At 38.9% G+C, this 22,367-nt stretch overlaps 1 protein-coding gene across 2 annotated transcripts in view; it reads right to left on the bottom strand.

Annotated features, from left to right (window-relative positions):
* The window catches only part of map2k5 (mitogen-activated protein kinase kinase 5), a 122,482-nt gene that overhangs the window by 56,998 nt on the left and 43,117 nt on the right, over window positions 1–22,367 (bottom strand). For both annotated transcript variants that reach the window (XM_062069098.1, XM_062069092.1), the window contains exons 9-16: window positions 16,616–16,655; window positions 15,923–15,991; window positions 11,636–11,717; window positions 8,351–8,412; window positions 5,237–5,285; window positions 5,054–5,127; window positions 2,713–2,763; window positions 2,543–2,614 (exon numbers count right to left, since the gene is read on the bottom strand). In XM_062069098.1, the coding sequence (XP_061925082.1) occupies window positions 2,543–2,614; window positions 2,713–2,763; window positions 5,054–5,127; window positions 5,237–5,285; window positions 8,351–8,412; window positions 11,636–11,717; window positions 15,923–15,991; window positions 16,616–16,655 (499 nt within the window). The remainder of the gene's footprint in view (window positions 1–2,542; window positions 2,615–2,712; window positions 2,764–5,053; window positions 5,128–5,236; window positions 5,286–8,350; window positions 8,413–11,635; window positions 11,718–15,922; window positions 15,992–16,615; window positions 16,656–22,367) is intronic.

Here is a 22,367-nt window from a genome sequence, read left to right as displayed (position 1 = left end):
GCACTATAAGGCGCACCTAAAAACCTCCAATTTTGTCAAAAGCTGACAGTGCGCCTTATAATCAGGTGCGCCTTATATATGGACCAATATTGAGCTACAACAGGTCTCGTAACTACGCCCACTTAATTTTCCCCCTTCTACGGCTGCTTACCGTAGAAGAAGAAGCGCTTCTTCTTCAACGGGGGAAAATGAAGTTGGCGGCTGCTTACCGTAGAAGAAGAAGCCCTTCTTCTTCTACTGGGGAAAATGAAGTTGGCGGCTGCTTACCGTAGAAGAAGAAGCGCTTCTTCTTCTACGGGGGAAAATGAAGTCCTGTAGTTGCGAGACCTAAACTTTATGTAAAGACCCAAAAATGGCTCCTATTAAGAGGCTCGCTTACGACGCAGAGTTTAAACTCAAGGCGATCAGTCACGCAGTAGAACACGGGAATAGAGCAGCAGCGAGATAATTTAACATTAACGAATCAATGGTGCGGAAGTGGAGGAAGCAACATGATGACCTGCGCCAAGTAAAGAAGACTAAACAGAGTTTCCGAGGGAACAAAGCGAGATGGCTACAGTTGGAGGACAAACTCGAACAGTGAGTTGTTGAACAGAGAGCAGCAAGTAGAAGTGTCAGTACAATCACTATTTGTTTTGTTGACATTCCCTTTAGCGGAGCTCCATCTAATGGATGCATAACGTAACCCCAGCCTCTACTGTAGCGTCTATTCTATGTGCCTTATAATGCGGTGCGCCTTATATATGAACAAAGTTTTAAAATTGGCCATTCATTGAAGGTGCGCCTTATAATCCGGTGCGCCTTATAGTGCGGAAAATACAGTACCTAGGCGGAAGAAAAGCAGTCCCCATCAATCGTGTTTCATTCAGACAAATATCTCAATGATTAAGTTATAAATAGATAGTTTTTAAAGTATTAAAAGTATTGATATTTGAACTTGAGAATCGATATTAGAGCATAAAAATCTGGTATCAGCGGTCATTATTGCACATGTCTTATGACAGGAACCAAAAAGCTCCGTCTGCATACAAACGCTGAATGCGGCGCTTTTAAAAATCTCCACTTTTGCTCAGTTTTTAAGGACTAAAACCTAAGTTTGTATGTGGAAGAGAAGCTACACTGCCGTTCAAAAGTTTGGGGTCACCCAAACAATTTTGTGGAATAGCCTTCATTTCTAAGAACAAGAATAGACTGTCGAGTTTCAGATGAAAGTTCTCTTTTTCTGGCCATTTTGAGCGTTTAATTGACCCCACAAATGTGATGCTCCAGAAACTCAATCTGCTCAAAGGAAGGTCAGTTTTGTAGCTTCTGTAACGAGCTAAACTGTTTTCAGATGTGTGAACATGATTGCACAAGGGTTTTCTAATCATCAATTAGCCTTCTGAGCCAATGAGCAAACACATTGTACCATTAGAACACTGGAGTGATAGTTTCTGGAAATGGGCCTCTATACAGCTATGTAGATATTGCACCAAAAACCAGACATTTGCAGCTAAAATAGTCATTTACCACATTAGCAATGTATAGAGTGTATTTCTTTAAAGTTAAGACTAGTTTAAAGTTATCTTCATTGAAAAGTACAGTGCTTTTCCTTCAAAAATAAGGACATTTCAATGTGACCCCAAACTTTTGAACGGTAGTGTAAATTTATTTATTTTTTTAATACAGTATTCCACTGGACATGGTCTAACTCATCAAATGACATTAGCTATTAATAACCCCCCTCCCACACTATTACAACAAGCTGAGGACGTATCGTTGGAGTGTACTGAATCATCAAAGGATCCAAGGGCCAATTTGATACATTTTGTGCATTAAAGATGTGATAACGAATCCAATGTAGATCAATGTATGCTAAATTTTCTGAACAAAATGTACTTTGTATTATAGGTGACAAAGATAATAAATGTAACTCTCATTACTAATGGATTATTTTTTTTCGAGAATATTCCAGAGAAGCTGCAGGCTCGAAATGGCCAGCGTAATCAGGGACAAAGAGATAAGGTACCAAATGGTGGGCCAGTTGTATATATTGTGAATGTGTGTGAGGGGGTGGGTGGCAGCTGTCCGTGATATTTTTGGCAATATTATGTAAAAAAAAAAGTGCAATGTAAATTGTTTGGGAGTCATTTGATTCAGCTCACTGCCTAACTAAAATAAAAATTGAGAACAGATTTCCCAAACTGTTTCACATAAAAATATTACAGAAACTTTTAGTTGTCTCTTTTTGTGTCATCTGCTCATTATTGTTATACACGTGATGATACTATACGTTACTGACACACAAAACTGAGACAAATCATTTGTTTTACTCTGGACACAAATAGATGGAGAACCATAGCTTCAGTGACAAGGCATTCCGGATACTGAAATTCTAATTACCGGTATATTTAAAAACAGTGTCACTCGAGCACTTTAGCAAGACTCTATGGAGCAATGAACACTGCATCATCATCAGCTCTTTAACTACCTCCAAACACACATGCGCACACACGCACATCTCTCATATGACAGCAGTCAGACAGACACGATAATGTCATACCTCCATGAAAGAGATTCCAACACTCCAAACATCTGCATGGATACCATACTGTTCCCCTGATATCCGTTCTGGCTGTGGATACATAGTATGCATAAAAAAGTATTTCATGGGCAGAGCAATAAGCTCCGAGCCAGAGACACATTTACATGACATACTTAGGGTTTACTTACCGCCATGTATGCATTTGTTCCCACATATGTTTTGGCAATAGAATTCACCAACTGCCAAATACAAAAAAAATCACCAAGGAGAATTATGTCATAACAATACTGAACTTTCAGAAGACATTCAATAATAGCTAGTAATATTTATCAATTAACAGAAACATAGTATATCCAAGATGGTTGAGGAATCAGTATGCCTGAGTAGGCATGAGAACATATTGCATACTATACATACAGTACATGTGAAAAAAAGGGGTGTCCCGATAACAACTCTTTCACTTCCGATATGATACCGATGTTGGAGCCTTGAGTAATAGCCGATACGGATAACCTAATACGATCTCAGCATTTATCATAGTACATAGTATTATTTTGTAGTGTGGAATATCTCAAAAGGCTTGATCAAATGAAATTACTCAGATAACGTCATTATCTAAGTAGTTCATAAGTTTTTTGGTGACACCTAGAAGTCAAAATAATTCATTTGATAAGGCGCATAACGCAATAAATTAAGTAATCCAGATGCGTTTGTTCGTGGATACTTTCTTATTATGCTTCTGTTTTGTATCTCTACGTAATATGCAACTATAATTATTTGATACTTTTTTATACTGACAAATGTCATGTTTTAGACGGCAATATTGATCAATTAAGGACACTTACTATGTACAGTATGTCTAGCTTGTGTGCTATTGTGCGCTTAGCTGCTGTGGAGCTGCTACTAGCCTATAGCCTAACATGTTTACCTTTTGTAAAATATTTCACTTAAATGCAAGGAAAAAACTAACTTGTGTGCTTATTGGAGGACATTTAGATGTGCAGCTTTGCACAAGTTAACACGCTACAGGACCATTTTTATCAAAGCTTATCCTGTATGTCGGGGATTTTAGATGCAACCCAATATCATGCAATACTTATTTTTTTTGCTGATATTGGGCCACTATCCGATATTAATATCGGATCGGGACAATCCCAGTGAAAACTACAATAAATCAACACATATGTATTTTCCTGATCTGGGAAAGACAAGCGATTCTCTTAATGACAGGGGGAACAGTATAAAACATTATGACCACAACAATCCCTAGAAAAGCACTCAGAAAGTGCAGTACTCCGCTATGCTCTAAATCCCAAAAGGAAAATAGCCTTGAATTCAGAGGGTGATCCAGATCATCCCCAAATCGGAATCACGTGTTCCTTATTTCATTTCTGACATTTCCTGAAAGTTTAATCAAAATGGTGCCCATAACTTTTTGAGATATCTCTAGTGGATTGAAAAAAAAAAAAAGTAAAGCCTCTGGTCAGTCATCCACTGTCTTTGTCTCTACAGGGCACTAGCATACACACACAGAAGTGTAAACTTAAGGTACTTAAGGTAAGTAAAGGTAAGTAAAAATGTGTACATTTCCTGAAAGTTTCATAAATTACTTAACTTTTCAATTATTTGATAACTAAATGACAAACCAACAGTAACGGTAGAGGACCTCCTGGCTGAGATAATTATACCAAATATAAATTTGTCAACTGGTGGTAAATGTAAAAGTTCTACATTAGGGAATTTAGCTGTTCTGTCCCTGTACTCACTACCTACATGTTTTTGACATTTCAATTTAATAACTTGGGGTGTCCGTAACCCCCACCAAAAGGAACATGGGTAAGGCAAAGTGCCCCTGTGAGTATGCACTCTTGTGTGTGTGTGCGTACAAAGGCACATGCCATCGATGACAAGATAGTGATAATGAATGCCAATTCCCGCACGGCTGTTTTCTTTTTAGAACATGTCCTCCGAGTGGGAGAAGGTCAGTGTGTAAAAAGACGATGCATCCAAAAACAGCCAAACAGGCTGGATTACATTTTTATGCCACATTGTTAAGACATTGGGTTTAAGGTTAAAAGTGAATAACAAGTTAACATTTTAGAGATCTATGCCTGTATTGAGGAGGAAGGCAGATATTAATGATGTTTTGAGAAACATCCAAATTCAAATACAAACACGGCAACACGCAGATATATATTGAGAAAAACACAGTTACAAAAAATGCACACAATGACATGGGTATTGTCTGCAACCCACGTTTTCTGCACTTTTGTTGAATGCATATCAATGAGGCTTCGCAGTTGTGTGTGCGGTCATAATTATAACGACATTCTTTTTGGAGGCTGCAGAACAATGGGGTAAGGGGGATGTGAACGTACGAGACAGACCCTTGGGAAAGCACTCGTGTCTCGAGTCTAAAATGAATGCAGTGATTGACAGGTTGACCATATGCACACAGGACTGAGCACAGTAGAATATAATTTTCCTCTCGCCCACCCACCCGACTCTCTCTCAAACAAACGAGAGTACCTGAGTGCTGACACCAAAGTCACAGAGCTTCACTTGTCCTCGGGTGTTCACCAGCATATTGGAGGGCTTGACATCTGTAGAGACAAACTGCTTGAAACAACTGCAACATCAGCAATCCCATACTGATCTTTATCATCTCGACTCCTGTTGACCAACAAAAAACCCATTGCCAATTTTACTCACCCCTGTGAAGTATCTTTAGGCTCCACAGATACGTTAGGCCTTTCACTACCTAAGAAAAACACCATCAAAGTATTTAAAGTTTTGACAGTCTGTCAAACCAACCACACCTCCATTCAAATTATACACTTCACTATTTTACACATAATGTAAAATAATTTGAAGGCAGTGGCAAACAAACTTTTTCTATCGGGGGGCTGCGGTATTGGGAAAAAAAAGGATGTAGTCAATTTTGTAAACGGGCCAAAAAAAAAACACCCCATGTATACGCTAAATTGTATGTATGGGTGACACATGTCCTAGGTGAGGGACCAGACAAAGAGCAGCTCAAAGACTTCTATTAAAAAAAAAAATCGAGGACCAAGGTTTCCCTCGCCCGCCCGCACGCGGGTGACAGGGCCCCCCCCCTCTGGAGCCAGGCCTGGAGGTGGGGCTTGATAGCGAGCGCCCGGTGACCAGGCCTTCCCCCATGGCGCCCAGCCGGGCACAGCCCGAAGAGGCAAGGTGGGTCCCCCCTCCAATGGGCTCACCACCCATAGGAGGTGGCATAAAAGTCTGGTGCTCTGTGAGCTGGGCGGCAGTTGAAGGCAGGGCCCTTGTCGGTCCGATCCTCGGCTACAGAAGCTAGCTCATGGGACGTGGAATGTCACCTCGCTGGGGTGGGAAGGAGCTTAAGCTGCTCCGCGAGGCAGAGAAGTTCCGGCTGGATCTAGTCGGTCTGGTCCTGACCGTTGTTTGTGCTTAAACACCAAACAGCAGTTCAGAGTACCCGCCCTTTTTAGAGTCCCTAGAGGGAGTACCGTAGAGTGCTCCCTCTGGTGATTCCCTTGTTCTGCTGGGGGACTTCAACGCTCACGTTGGCAACGACAGTGAGACCTGGAGACTTGTGATTGGGTAAACGGCCGCCCTGATCTGAACCAGAGTGGTGTTTTGTTATTGGACATTTGTGCTCGTCACATATTGTCCATAACAAACACCATGTTCAAACATAAGAGTGTCCATATGTGCACTTGGCAACACTCGGCCGCAGTCTGAGGATTGACTTTGTGGTTGTATCATTTGCGGTCTCATGTTTTGGATAATCGGGTTAAGAGAGGGGCAGAGCTTTCAACCGATCACCACCTGGTGATGAGTCGGCTACGATGGTGGGGGAGCATGCCAGACAGACATGGCAGACCCAAACGTATAGTGAGGGTTTGCTAGGAAGGTCTGGCAGAGTCTCCCGTCAGAGAGAGTTTCAATTCCCACCTCCAAGAGAACTTCGAACATGTTATGAGCGAAGCGCTGGATATTGAGTCCGAGTGGACCATGTTCCGTGCCTCTATTGTCGAGGCAGTCGATCGGAGCTGTGGCAAGGTCAATCAATCAATCAAAGTTTATTTATATAGCCCTAAATCACGATTGTCTCAAAGGGCTGCACAAGCCACAACGACATCCTCGGCTCAGATCCCACATTAGGGCAAGAAAAAACTCAACCCAATGGGATACAATGAGAAACCTTGGCAGGGACCGCAGATGTGGGAACCCCCCCCTGGGCGACTGGTGCAATGGACGTCGAGGTGGTCAGTGTCTGCCCTGGCGGTAAACCCAGAACACGCTGTTGGACACCAATGGTAAGGGATGCTGTTAAGCTGAAGAAGAGGTCCTATCGGGTCTTTTTGACTCATGTGACTCCAGAAGAAGTGGACAGGTTCCGACAGGCTAAGCGGTGTGCGGCTTTGGCGGTTGCAGAGGCAAAAACTCGGACATGGGAGGAGTTCGCAGAAGCCATGCAGAACGACTTCCGGACGGCTTTGAAGCAATTCTGCACCACCATCCGCCCCCTCAGGAAGGGGAAACAGTGCACTGTCAACACCGAATACATTTTTCTCCATGCGGCCCCAGAGCTAAAATGACTGACACTCCTGATCTAAAAGTTAGTTTTTCTTTATAATAGGCATGTCACATGTTAAAATGGTGAAGCACACATTAAATTGATTTTAACTCATTTCAATGGGCGGGGTTCCACTGAGTGTTCCGAGTTACGAGCTTGTTCGTGGAACAAATCGTGCTCCTATTGTAAGTTAAGGTACCATTGTAATTCGAAGCGGCGAAAATAAATCAGCGTTGTATCTAATCGAATTGCTAGTTGATGAAAAAGCATCCTACATGCATTAAATAATTGCTTGAAAGAGATCAAAGACGCCCATCCCTACTCATAACTCCAGTGGCAAAGTGACACTTGATTCCTGTGCGCTTTAGCAGTGGTCCACTTTGTGGACAGATACTTTCAGTACCTGAACAAAATAGTGATTGATAAAACATGGTTGGTAAAACAAGGCACATTGGCAAAATAATAAAAATGTCTATCTGTAAGCCGACCTTAGCTTAAAAAGTCACTCTTTCATCAAGTCACAGTTTGGTCTCTGAGTACCTTGAATGATTCACTGAAAGTGCAGATACTGAAAATTACTTGAGCTGAAGGGAGTATCTCCTGAATGGCATTAATGCAAGTGCACTTAACACAACATGTCCTTGCATTTCAACACTACTTACAAAAGTAAAGCACTTTCGTGCACTGGCATTGCAGTAATCCACATCACCAAGTACAAATGCTCTGAGGTCATGCAGCTTCAAAAAAAGTGGTGTGGATGACGTGTAGCGCCCTACTCAGGCGCTCTTGGGTGCCTCTCCTGTGATAATTAGAAGTGGTGACGATGAAAAGAAGGGAAAGCTGTAAATTACAATGAACACAGACTAACCAGCTGTCATTGTTTGATTACAGACTGTGTCTGAAGATGGGGTACCGAAAAGTGGAAAATAACTCAGAGTAGGTTAATGAGTGTGGAAAGGGGACATGCATACATCTACATCAAGGCTGTTACTATCCAAAGTGCTGGTTTGAACCGTGCATAGTAAAAGGAGGGGCTAAACTAATTATAAAGCGGACTAATTTAACTTTTGACACTTTTGGATTCTTTTTCACTCCTGGACTTGCTCTTTATCTTAACAATGGGTATGGAAAAGTGGATCTAAAATGGTAACTCAGTCAAATACTTTCACCTTACTGACGGTAAAAAAATACAAATTAAGTTTGCATTGTATACATTTTGGATTTTGTGCACTATAATCACTTACTGCCACAGCAATCCTCCCTAGGACATGCTCAGGGATTCTTTTGTACACATCAAGTGAACCACCTGCATTCAAAAGACAGTCATTATTATACACCATTTCATTCTATGCAATGGAACAACAATGACACAAATGCATGATGGCCTTAGTGAAAGTGAGTAATCACAGTCATACAAACAACACACTTGGAGATTTGAGCACTTGGACTAGACTCTTTGCAACATAATTTTACTGAACATCACACACAACTAATGTGGCTTTACAGGGGAACTGCCCTTTTTTGGGATTAATGCAATCATTCACAATCCCTATGTAAGACAACAAAACATGTCTTTCTGTTTTTATGTATTCTAATTACCGGTAGTAAAATACGGCAAGTATGAGGTGGCTAACAATGCAGCTAAATCAAGTACTCTATTGCGCCCATAAACATTAAATAAAACACCAACAATACTGCATTTACATCTCGTGACCTGAATATTAACTAGTTTATAAGCGCTAACGCAGAGGCACTATTTTAGCTGTGTCGTGATCACAGAGGTAATAAATATTGACATACTGAGCTGCTGTATTGCCTGACTTGGTGAAAGCTAATTGTACATGAAAAATCATGCCTCTCACTTAGAAGAATGTTGCCATAAACTGAGAAGTTGGTCAACTTTGACATTTAAAGGCCTACTGAAACCTACTACTACCGACCACGCAGTCTGATAGTTTATATATCAATGATGAAATCTTAACATTGCAACACATGCCGATACGGCCGAGTTAACTTATAAAGTGCAATTTTAAATTTCTCGGGAAATATCCGGCTGAAAACGTCTCGGTATGATGACATTTGCGCGTGACGTCACGGATTGAACGGAAGTATTGGGACACCATTGTGTCCCAATACAAACAGCGTCTGTTTTCATCGAAAAATTCCACGGTATTCTGGACATCTGTGTTGGTGAATCTTTTGCAATTTGTTTAATGAACAATGGAGACAGCAAAGAAGAAAGCTGTAGGTGGGATCGGTGTATTAGCGGCTGGCTACAGCAACACAACCAGGAGGACTTTGAGTTGGATAGCAGATGCGCTATCCGACGCTAGCCGCCAACCGCACCGATGATCGGGTGAAGTCCTTCGTCGCGCCGTCAATCGCTGGAACGCAGGTGAGCACGGGTCGTGATGAGCAGATGAGGGCTTGCGTAGGTGGAGAGCTAATGTTTTTAGCATAGCTCTGTCGAGGTCCCGTAGCTAAGTTAGCTTCAATGGCGTCGTTAGCAACAGCATTGCTAGGCTTCGCCAGGCTGGACAGCATTAACCGTGTGGTTACAGGTCCAGGGTTTGGTTCGGTGTCTCCTGTGAGTAGAAATAATAGTAGTATTGTTGATCTTCTGTCTATCCTTCCAGTCAGGGGCATGTTTCTTCTGTTTCTATCCGCAGTTAAGCACGATGCTATCACGTTAGCTCCGAAGCAGAAGTGCTTCACCGATGTATTGTCGTGGAGATTAAAGTCACTGTGAATGTCCATTTCGCATTCTCGACTCTCATTTTCAAGAGGACATAGTATCCGAGGTGGTTTAAAATACAAATCAGTGATCCATAATAGAAAAAGGAGAAAGTGTGGAATCCAATGAGCCCTTGTACCTAAGTTACGGTCAGAGCGAAAAAAGATACACCCTGGCGTCCTGCACTGCACTCTAATCCTTCACTCTCACTTTCCTCATCCACAAATCTTTCATCCTCGCTCAAATTAATGGGGTAATCGTCGCTTTCTCGGTCCGAATCGCTCTCGCTGCTGGTGTAAACAATGTGCAGATGTGAGGAGCTCTTCAACCTGTGACGTCACGCTACTTCCAATACAGGCAAGGCTTTTTTATCAGCGACCAAAATTTGCAAACTTTATCGTCGATGTTCTCTACTAAATCCTTTCAGCAAAAATATGGCAATATCGCGAAATGATCAAGTATGACACATAGAATGGACCTGCTATCCCCATTTAAATAAGAACATTTGATTTCAGTAGGCCTTTAACTTAGACCTGGAGATGCTAAGAAAGACACAAAAACACGCTTGTTGGCGCCCACCTTTTTTTTTTCTTTTTCTTTTTTTTTTACCTGCGTGAGGGTTATGTTTAATTCTTCATCTAAACGGGAAGATATAAACATCCCATCAGTCGGCATCCAAGTGAGAGCCGACATTGTACAATAAGTGATTGTTTTACTATGTTCATAGTTTGTATTACTTGTTTAGCACTTAGCAATAGTGCTACATGATGCTTAGTGTCTCACTAGAGCTGGATCTGTTTAGCACACAGCTTCTAAAACGTGTTGCTCATCCTCCTTATATTCAGGTTAAAAAAATCTGAGTTTCTGGACCAGCTTTTGTCCCAAAGTAGTCTTTGTTGTTCCTTATTAAGTGTGCCATGATTAGTAGTGGTAGCAGTTGTTGTTGTTGAAGTAGATAGCGAATGTTGTGATTTGTCTGTCAAATTAAAATGCCACCGTATGCTTAAAATGACCCAAAAATTTAACTATTACATGTTTTTATGATAAATGATATAAATGATAAATATGAATGTGCTTGTTACGACAATACATACAGTATATACTTATGTGTATATAAAATGTTGATGGAGGGTTTTGGATGTTTTTTAGAGCGCATTATAGGTCAAATAGAGCAACTCCCATTGCCTCTATTGTTAGCTGACTTTTCCTAGCGTTTATTTACGAGTTAGAACGCATTAAAAAAGAAAAGCATATGTGTGCTTGTCTCACATGAGGATTGTAAATGATAGGCAAAACGCCAAAAAAGTGTGTTTCTCCTTTAACGGTAAAAGCTTTTAAGTGACAAATATCAGCAACAATAGAGGAATAATTACAGTAAATATGCCTTAATGGGTAAAACAAGTATGTATATATATATTTTGAGGATCTTATCAAAAATGTTAAATAAAAACTTTGCATTGATAGTGACAAATATATCAACTGGATTTTTGTAAGTGCCAAGCCGTTGACAGTTTGACTAAGGTGTGAAACAGGGGAATCAATGCATTAACACAGTTAACACACACAGTTACTAATGCAGACATTCACCTATCAAACCAGTGGAAAAACACGTTGTGCACACAGCCCTCCGATTCCACTCAAGTCAGGATTTATCACACCCTTGTAGCTTTTAGCACATGGGCCCAGTAAGCAGCCCACAACACCATGAAATTCTTTTGATCAGCAGATGTGTAAATGGATACAGAGTCGAAACACAGAGGGCAGGTGCGAGGAAGAACAACGCAGAGAAACTCACCATCCATATATTCTGTGCATATGGATATCCGGTTCTCCACAAAAAAAGCACTGAAGAAAGTGATGATGTAGGGTGAGTCACACTGCAAAAAGCATAAACGACAATTAATACCTACAGAACAAGATGGAAGGAATCTATCTATCGAGTGTGGATCTTCTTAATTTCTTCATAGACATTTTTGGAAAATACAAAGTTAAACTAAATGTTTCAACTGTCCTATAATGTGTGAACAAATATATCAGCTATTTGCAGTTCCTCATACAAAACAAGAAAGGAAAGGTAAGTATCATACGGGGTTTGAGCTGATAAAATAATATATTCACAAAATAAAATGTTATGGTATGGAAAAAACCTATTGTGATTATCCATATTCTCCCCTCTGTCAATAACTTGTGTCTGAATAACAAATCAAAACATGTGGAACATTGGATGTCAAAAGTGTCCAACGAGTTTGACTCACTTAAAAGGGTACAGACAGATCGATACTTTATTAGTCCTGTGAGAAATATTACAGAACATAAAGGAAGATGTGCCTTCAGGGGATGCCATTAAAGGTGCAGTTTGCAGCGGGTTCAAGTCTGACTTTTTTTAAAACCAGGCTGTAATATATGATACCAAAAGTGGTTTCAGGGAACAAATTTTATAAATAAATGTCTATATTTATCACAATTGTAAAATGAACTTTGTAAAAACTGAATGAATAATGTGACTGGCGCCAGTGACATCAATTACGGGTGTCTCGTGCAAATGTGCATGCTTGTCGCGTGTGCACATGCATTAAGAGATCTTGGAGAATGAAAAATTAACAATTGATGCTATGGTTGCTTTGTTGCTGTTGAATCGATGAAAAAAACCATACGCTTTTCCAAACATTGCTTTTGTTGCATCACTATATCTTTAGGGCTATAACAATTAATCCATTAAATCAAATGATTATATTTGAAAAAAGTGTCCATTTATGTTTTGTTGCTTTGATTAATCATTGAAGAGCGTAACTAATAAAAATATATAAAATCCGGACTGCATGCAATGCCTGTAACTTGCACATGAGAGCAATGATGTGCGGCAAGTTTTTTTTTATTTTTTTTTATTAATGCACACATGTTAAAAGTGCAATTTTAATATTGATGGCCTGCATTTATTAGAAAAAAATAATTAAGGGTATGGCACTATTTTCTAAGGGTGCTAAAAAAAAATTCACATTAGGGTTGTCCTGATACCCATATTTTGGTACTGGTACCAAAATGTATTTCGATACTTTTCTAAATAAAGAGGGCCACAAAAAACGGCATTAGAGGCTTTATTTTAACAAAAAAATATTACAGTACAACTTGTCTTTTAATAGTTAGTAAGCAAACAAAGGCTCCTATTTTGTCTGTATGCAGTAACATATTGTGTAATTTCCTCTTCTATTATTTTGTCAAAATTTTGAGGGACAAGCGGTAGAAAATTGATTAACATATTACTTATTATATATAATTTACTGTTAATATCTGGTTATTTTCTGTTTTAACATGTTCCATTTACACTTCTGTTAAAATGTAATAAATTAAACACATATTCTTCTGTTTGGATGCTATACATTAGTTTTGGATGATACCACAAATTTGGGTATATACACTATATTGCCAAAAGTATTTGGCCACCTGCCTTGACTCACATATGAACTATGATGTCGATCCACCTTTTGCAGCTATTACAGCTTCAACTCTTCTGGAAAGGCTGTCCACAAGGTTGCGGAGTGTGTTTATTGGAATTTTCGACCATTCTTCCAAAAGCTCATTGGTGAGGTCACACACTGATGTTGGTCGGGAAGGCCTGCCTCTCAGTCTCCGTTCTAATTCATCCCAAAAGTGTTCTATCGGGTTCAGGTCAGAACTCTGTGCAGGCCAGTCAAGTTCATCCACACCAGACTCTGTCATCCATGTCTTTATGGACCTTGCTTTTAGCACTGGTGCACAGTCATGTTGGAAGAGGAAGGGGCCCACTCCAAACTGTTTCCACAAGGTTGGGAGCATGGAATTGTCCAAAATGCTTTGGTATCCTGGAGCATTTAAAGTTCCTTTCACTGGAACTAACGCCTGAAAAACCACTCCACACCATAATTCCTCCTCCACCAAATTTCACACTCGGCACAATGCAAATGTACCGTTCTCCTGGAAACCTCCAAACACCGACTCGTCCATCAGATTGCCAGATGGAAAAGAGTGATTCATCACTCCAGAGAACGCATCTCCACTGCTCTATAGTCCAGTGGTGACGTGCTTTACACCACTGCATTTGACGCTTTGCATTGGGCTTGGTGATGTAAAGCTTAGATGCAGCTGTTCGGCCATGGAAACCCATTCCATGAAGCTCTCTGCGTACTGTACGTGGGCTGATTGGAAGGTCACATGAAGTTTGGAGCTCTGCAGCAACTGACTGGGCAGAAAGTGGTCGACCTCTTTGCACTATGCGCTTTAGCCTCCGCTGACCCCTCTCTGTCAGTTTACGTGGCCTACCACTTGGTGGCTGAGTTGCTGTAGTTCACAAACCCTTCCATTTTCTTATAATAAAGCCGACAGTTGACTTTGGAATATTTAGGAGCGAGGAAATTTCACGACTGGATTTGTTGCACAAGTGGCATCCTATGACAGTTCCGCGCTGGAAATCACTGAGCTCCTGAGAGCGGCCCATTCTTTCACAAATGTTTGTAGAAACAGTCTCCATGCTTTAGTGCTTGATTTTATACACCTGTGGCCGGGCCAAGTGACGAGGACACCTGATTCTGATCATTTGGATGGGTGGCCAAATACTTTTGGCAATATCATGTATCATATTTAAAGTCCGCATGTGTCCAGGTACGTATTTCTTGAGTTTATAAACATAATATAAATGTAAAGAAAAGGAAAAAAGATTTTGTGACAATAAAAAATATTGATGTAATCATTGTAGTATCGACTGGATACGCTCTTGTACTTGGTATCATTACAGTGGATGTCAGGTGTAGATCCACCCATGGCATTTGTTTACATTGAGGAGAGCCAACTTGTTCTTAGCGGTGAGCTATTGTATCCTTCTACGGTGAGTAGTGAAGCATGTTTATCTATTTCTCGTCCTGCAGGGATGATACTTGTAAGAAACCTACTTTATTTGTCGCCATGGAGGCGAGGATTGGTGATTCAGAAGAAGCTTGAATACTGCCGACTGCAGAGGGTCGTTAGCTGCTAGCTAGCCATGTTTTAAAGCACCTCTTGCTGAGCGGCGTTTCCGTGTTGTAGTTTTACCTTTATTGTTAGTTTTTAAGCCTAAATGCATCCATTCTCCCTTTCTGGTAACACCGTGTCTGCTTGTCAGTACTTTGTGCGTGTGACTTGCCAAACATACTCTTCTGCTCGTTGAACCAGCAATCTCACAACGTGATGACACCATCATGCCCGTAAAAAAAACCCAAAAAAAACAAGGAACTGGTATTTTTTGAAGCAATATGGTACCGTTATTAATTCATTGGTACCATGGTTCTTTATGAGTACCGGTATTCCGTACAACCCAAACTCACATCCAACTTGCGATTTTTAATTTTCCTGATTCTAAAACAATTCATAATTAATAAAAAAATAATAATTATAATTTTTATAGAATACATTTTTTGAATTAAACATTAAACAACTATTATTGATATGATTTTTCTTTTTCATACTGTTGTAAGTATTGTATTCACATGTCAATTTCTATCCTGAGTATTGCAAAGCGGAGATTAGGTTGGAATTGGGGTTGCTCTATTTTCTTTTATCAAGTAAGATTCTGTGATTCTTGGAAATACATTTTTTTAAATACATTTTTAAAAGATGTTTTTAAGCCAACAATGCGCGTACAAATCATACGTTTTGAAAAAGTTTTATTATAATCTATATACCAAATCATTTATTACGAGAATCGTGTTGCATCGAATCGTTCCCCAAAGAATCAGAATTTAATCGTGAGATGCCTAAAGATTTCCGCCTTTACTATAGTCCCTAAAATACGCATTGAGGCTATAAAGTATGTTTATCCGATTCCTCGATTAATCGAACAAAGTAATCGATAGATTACTCGATTACTAAAATAATTGATGGCTGCAGCTCTAGTGCGTGTGTATCAGTAGTGCCTATCTTCTATGGTCAAACCAGGAAGAAGGCGAGAACTCGCTCAAACAGAAGCGCCCTCTAGACAGTTCCCTCTCCGCTGAAAAACAGCACCTTTAAATCTTGCTTTGTACATTCTACATCTACGTACATTTTACATAGAACTCATCAAATAAAAACTGACCTTGTAGAGAATTTCTAACTCTGACATGATCTGCTTCTGTAGCTCCACAGTAATGTCAAGAGGAATTACCTGTTACAACAAATCAAAGCAGAAAACACCGTCATTAGGAAACATTAAAATTAAGACAATGTAATATGTACAACAGTAAATGCGAATACTGGAGTTATATAATCAATATAGTGTAAATGTTTATAAATAAATACAGCATTACAATTGAGTACATACTAATGACTGCAGTTTTTTACCTTTGTTAAATCAAATGCCAGTCATCAGTTGAAAGGAAGCACCTGGTCCCACATGCTGCAGTTGATGAAGCAGGGGACCTTCTATCTTCCTAAGAACCAGCATCCTTTGCAGTGTAAATTTGATTTCCGTCTATTTATTTTGTCAGACTCACAAAATTGGGGGTAAAAACAGCTCAGTTGTGTAAAACACAAGTATCACTGTAGAGGACGCAAGTTCTTAGGAGGATGTTTTCAGGTCTCTCTAATTTTGTTGTCGCACAGGTCTACCTAAAGTAATAGTGACTGTCTGATAGTTTTTCCAAAACATACATCATCATTAAGCTAAAAATAGACTGACATTTGCATGAACTCATCAGGCCAATTTAACTGTAGAAGGAATATTTGTTATTGATCACCCTCAAGAACATTTTTCAATAGCATGAAAGATCAGTCATAGCAGATGTCTCACCTTGACAGCTAAAACCCTCTTGCCAAGTAGATGATATGCTCTAGATAGACAAAAAGAATACAACGTGAAACTGCATTCTTCTTTAAAAAGGGCTCTCAGTATATTTCTAAACCCAAAATCATAGGACAAAGCAGTGAAAGCAAGGTTTAACAATGCAAAACTTAAGTCAAAATGTGTCATTTAGTGTAAAAATAAAAAATTTTCCCCTGTAAAACTCGGTCATGGGTCAGTCGGCTGCAACCTACAGAAAGTCCCAAGTTTTGAGTTGCAAGAGAAGCAGCAAACAAACAGGCCCCATTGTGATCTATATGTCAAACTCCTTAATGGCAGACTGCAGCTTTAGTTACATTGCTTAGAGCTTTGTTTACCAGTCACATTACCTCATGACCTCTCTTTAATAATTAATATGCACTAACAGCTGCCCGGTGATGGGGATGACGTGGGTCCTGGCATCACATGGTTTGGTAGCCAGGTATCACCATCATACCTGGCTACACCCACCTATCAATGAGTGTGGAGCAGAATGTGCCTGGTGCAATGTGTGATTACACTTGACACAGACTGGAGTATCACGTTGCCTCTTGGCGAGACACCTCGAAACTAAGGCAGTCCTTTAATCACCAACGCAAATGTAACATTAGTTATTAACCAACAGTGTTATGAATACATCTACATGGGCTTATTTTACATATACCTTTTTGTGTAATTGTAAACAAAAAAATTATATCACTTTGACTAATTTCAATAGTGTTTATTGCTTCCTTTAATTCTTATGGTTATGTCATTCAATGCAAAAGCATGTGTCAAATATGAAAATTATGTGTTTGAAGTCAACGATAAGATAAATAAACCTTGAATAGCCATAGCTTTAAATTTTAAACTATGACCTCTAACTTGACTTTAATACAATCATTATAATGGAGAGTTATTTATTGTTTCCAGAAGAATAAATTCGATCTGTGTCATGTTCTCCCCGAAAGAGCACTTTTCACAAAAGACTCGTGGCCCTGTTTTCCTGTGGATGTCTCAGTATTCTTCTAAACTACAATCAATATCAGCTAAGCATGACTGCTGCCTCGTAATTAAACTGACGATGTTAATTGAGGCGAGATCGCAGGGGTAGAAATGTTAATGCTGAATGAGCAGGTTGTGGAAGCCTAAAAAGCTATCAAACAAACTACCTGGAGTCCTCCCATTATTCTAGCCTGAGTACCCAGCCTGTGGCGGAATGCACCAAAACAGAAGCTCTGTGTGTATCTTCTGCCTTTTGAATATTGTTTGGTATAGCGAGTACTGTTGAGCGATTACACTTCTTATCAGATTAATAAAACTTCAGAATTTTGATTATTCACAGGTGCTACAAAACTGTTGCCTAACTTATCTGTGGTACTTTTGTTGCCAACATTTCCACAGTTATACTCTGCCAGCGTTGTTTTTTGACCACTCCCTGTTGTTGAAGTTAGCGTTCTTGCTAGCGGCTGCCTAATTAAAGTGCTTTGCTTTTATATGTAATTTTAAAATTGTTGTACTTCAATGGTACGATAATTCATCGCAATGTATTCAAATTACCTTTGTTTTATCTTACGTCTCAACGAGGTATACTTTAAAGTGAAATTTTCCACCGAACAGCTAGTCACAGTCTCCTCACTCATCTTTACACGGGCGTATGCATTGACCTGATCACTGACCATATAACAACCTATGTCACCTTTTAAGCAACCGTTCATGGTTAAGGTAAATTGACATGTGCTATCAAAATAAATTGTGTGATGAACCTGGGTTTATATTGTGCATGAATAATGCGATAATTTTTGTGATTAATTACATGCATTAGCATGTTAACAGTCCTAGTATACACATTAACTAACACAAGGAAGTACATCCCTTACATTTCATCAACTTATTTTCTTAAATCTTCACTAGAGATGGGTGCCAAAACTGTTTTATAATAGCACCAGTGCCGATGTAAATGACAGTAACCAGACCAAAAAAAGTAGCTATCGGTGCCTTATTTCGATGCAAAATAAATGAGTACTTGGCAGAGATATTGTGCAAGTAACGTCTTATAAATAATGTAGTGTCTCGACAGAAGCACAGAGTCTGAAACTCTTTTTATACTTTATTTCCTACCTTAACACATCAACAGCAACCCTTATAACACTACAAGTGCTGCAGTGCTGGACAGAAACCAGAACAACCACACAGCACTTTCTCATTATGTACCAAAGACAGTTATTGCGAGCAAGGTGCATTCAAAAATCCCTGAAACAGAGCATCAACTAACAACGCAAGCAAGTAATTTTTTTTTTAACATTCTCTCTTTTCTGTATTGCTGCTAGTTAAGTTTCCTGCAACAATCATAATTCTTTGTTGTGGATTTTGTTTCTTGTACTTGTTGCTTATTCATTTAATATTTAATTATATAGTTTAAGTATTTAAATCACTAGTCTGTTCACACTGAATATTACAAAATTCAATAAGAATAAAAATACATTGTTTTTTCTTTAACAAAAATGTAAATGTTCTTCATGTTTTAAGCACTGTTTTTTTGCATGGTTTAAGCACCAGCACAGTTTTAAAAGGTACAGACGGTACTAGTATCGATTAAAATGTAAACAATAACCATCCCTAATCTTCACAAAAGACAATACGAACTTAAAATAGTCAGCATACTGCTTGGAAATAAGTGCAGATTATAAAAAATAACAGCACAGTTATTACAAGTTGTACAATGACTACTCTAAAGAATATCCAACTATCATGTCTATAGCACGGTTTTGAAAAAATTAAATAAAATGGTTGTTGAAATTAAAAGTGTTTTTTACTCCCTTTTGTAAGATATTGCACACTTATTTTTCATGTTATTAGCTCCAGGTATATTTAATATACATATTGCGACGGCTATAAAATAGTTTAGTTTTGAAAGTTGACTTACTTAAAAATACAATGTAACGACTATTGAGGTGTAAGGCACAATATTGTACTATTTAATTGATATTGAATTAGTCACATTGCTTAGCATAACCATTGAACTATTGAACTTTAAAGTTCACTGTGTTTTTGAAGACAGAATCAAGACATACAGTATGTCCATAATCTTAACATTAAGCTTGACGGAAAGTACTTTAAAAAATATGGTTATGAATATAAAGTACAAATTGCTATGTTTCAAACTGTTATAGGGGATGCTATAAAGATAAATATATGATGTGGCTTGGTTAAAGAAAACTGTCCTTGACCAGCTCAGGGCTGAACATTCTTATATGAATTACAGTGACGGACTTGTGACAGCAGGAGAGCTAGGGACAAGGTTACATAGCCACCCCCTGTCATTTCCCCCTGATCTGACCCCAGTAAATGTGCCCCATTGCCTAGATCTTATTTACACTCTAGCTCCTCTGTAATAAAAGCTCCATCATGCAGTATTCATAGGCCCTCTCGCTATCTTTCTCAAGTTGGGGCTATATGTTAGGATGTCTGGCCTTTTGGATCAGGGCTAATGCGCTACTTTTACACTGCCACATGGCTGGCGCGCCCCTCGTTCTCACAATGTGTCAGCGATAGCACAAAATTCAAAAAACAAACAAAGAGACTTTATAAAGAATATTACTATTAGCAAAAAACTACTGTAACTGTTACATTAAAGTACGTCATGTTTACAATTGCATAATGTAACATGTCTGAAAAGGAAAGAAGCAGTTTATTTATTCCCACTTCTCTGTGGCTCAGCGGTTACTGAAAGTGTGTTCACTTCTTATGTTTAAAATGTACAGCATTATTTGGTTGCCATTTTCTAACAGAAAAAGAAAGGGTATTGAATTCTTAACAGTAAGGTTAATAGACAGTTTGTATGGATAACTTGTTCAATGATAAAAATGATAAGTTAACAAATAGAGTAAATATTATATTGAAACTAATTTACAGCCATTTATTTCAGAACCAGGGGTATCCATATCACAATAAAAACAACAACACAACAACCTCAACAACATTAAAACAAATACAAGTGATACAAGCAGCAGAATCAAACAAAAATACTAAAATACTGACAGTGACATTTTATAATAATAAATAAGCGCAGGATATTAAATAACAAAAAAAAAAAAAGAATAGAAAATGAGTCCAGTTAAAAAAAATATGAGACCTAATGAAATAATAATGCAAAATGATGAAGTCATGATAAATTGATCAGACATTGTGGTGTTCAGCATTCAGCTTCCTCCATGTACATTGTAATCAATCACCATATTCTGGTACAGTTAATAAGGCAGTAACAATAGATTTTTAATAATGGGGAAAAAATTATTATTGCATGTTTTGAGAATTACAGTATGCAAATTGGTGGAAGTTGTTCAGATTTGCAGGCAACAATAATTTTAAAGGACTTTACTTGCCACCTGAGGATTTAAAATCATGTTATTGTTAATACCAAGATGATGAAGTTATCTCATATTATGATGCAGTTTCTAATAACATTACTATGAAATAATGTACATTTATGATCAATAACAGTATTTTGGGGCATTGTTCATGAGGCGAGTTTACTTTTGATGTTTGAGGCTACCGTATTTTTTGGACTATAAGGCACACTTAAAATCCTTTCATTTTCTCAAAACTCGACAGTGCGCCTTATAACCCGGTGCACCTAATGTACGGAATAATTTTGGTTGTGCTTACCGACATTGAAGCTATTTTATTTGGTACATGGTGAAATGATAAGTGTGACCAGTAGATGGCAGTCCTACATAAGAGATAGGTGTAGACTGCAATATGATGGCAGTCACACATAAGAGATACCTGTAGACTGCAATATGACTCAAATAAACACCACCAACATTGTATATGTTCCATTGAAAATATAGAACATTACACACGATGTTACACACGACGCTCAAAAATTGATCTAACATTTTTTAGTACGACTTTGGTAAGCTATCAAGACCGCACTGCTTGAAGGATTGTACTGTGCTTCAACATACGAGTAATATTATGGTGTGTGTGTATAAGGTAAGACATTATCTGGCGTCTTGTTTCGCAATATTATGCAAAAGCAACTTTTCTTACCTTCTGGTACCTGCTGATCTGTATTTGGGATCTCCATAAGTCCTGAAAATTTGTGCGAGTCCGCCTTTGTAGTCCGTGCCGACCCCATTGTCAATAAGCTTCTTCTTTTTCTTTATCTTCTTGTTATGGGACATTATCCTCCGCTGTTGCCATTTGTAATTTAAAGTAGCGTAAAGTTCTTACTTATATCTGACAGAAAACTCGCCATGAAAGCGCTAAAACATACCGGTGTACTGAGTTTACATTATTCACCCAAGGAACTTTAGTTATTAGAGAGTTCCGGTCGGACGTTTTTTCATGGGACACATTGTTATTGCACGCTACACCGGTACAACAAAGACGACGGAGAAAAGACTCTGCCGAAGGTGAGCAATGTAAATAAGACCACCCACAAAACGGCGCATACTGAAGCGACTGTCAGAAAGCGGCTTGAAGATGATCTGTAAACATAATCTATGCAACATTTTGACCAAAGAACCACCATTACATGTTATGTAGACCACAAGGAAGTGTTTTCCATTTATAAAAAAATAATAATAATATGACCCCTTTAATGCGCCCAATAATCCGGTGCGTCTTTTGTATGAAAATAGACCTGACTAGACCCGCTCATCGGCAGTGCGTCTTATGGTCCGGAAAATACGGTAATCTAAATATAATTTCAGAGACAATCTAAAGTATTGACAAG

This window comes from Entelurus aequoreus, linkage group LG02, assembly GCF_033978785.1.
Source record: "Entelurus aequoreus isolate RoL-2023_Sb linkage group LG02, RoL_Eaeq_v1.1, whole genome shotgun sequence".
Taxonomy (NCBI): Eukaryota; Metazoa; Chordata; class Actinopteri; order Syngnathiformes; family Syngnathidae; genus Entelurus; species Entelurus aequoreus.
This window is presented reverse-complemented; position numbering and strand designations above follow the sequence as displayed.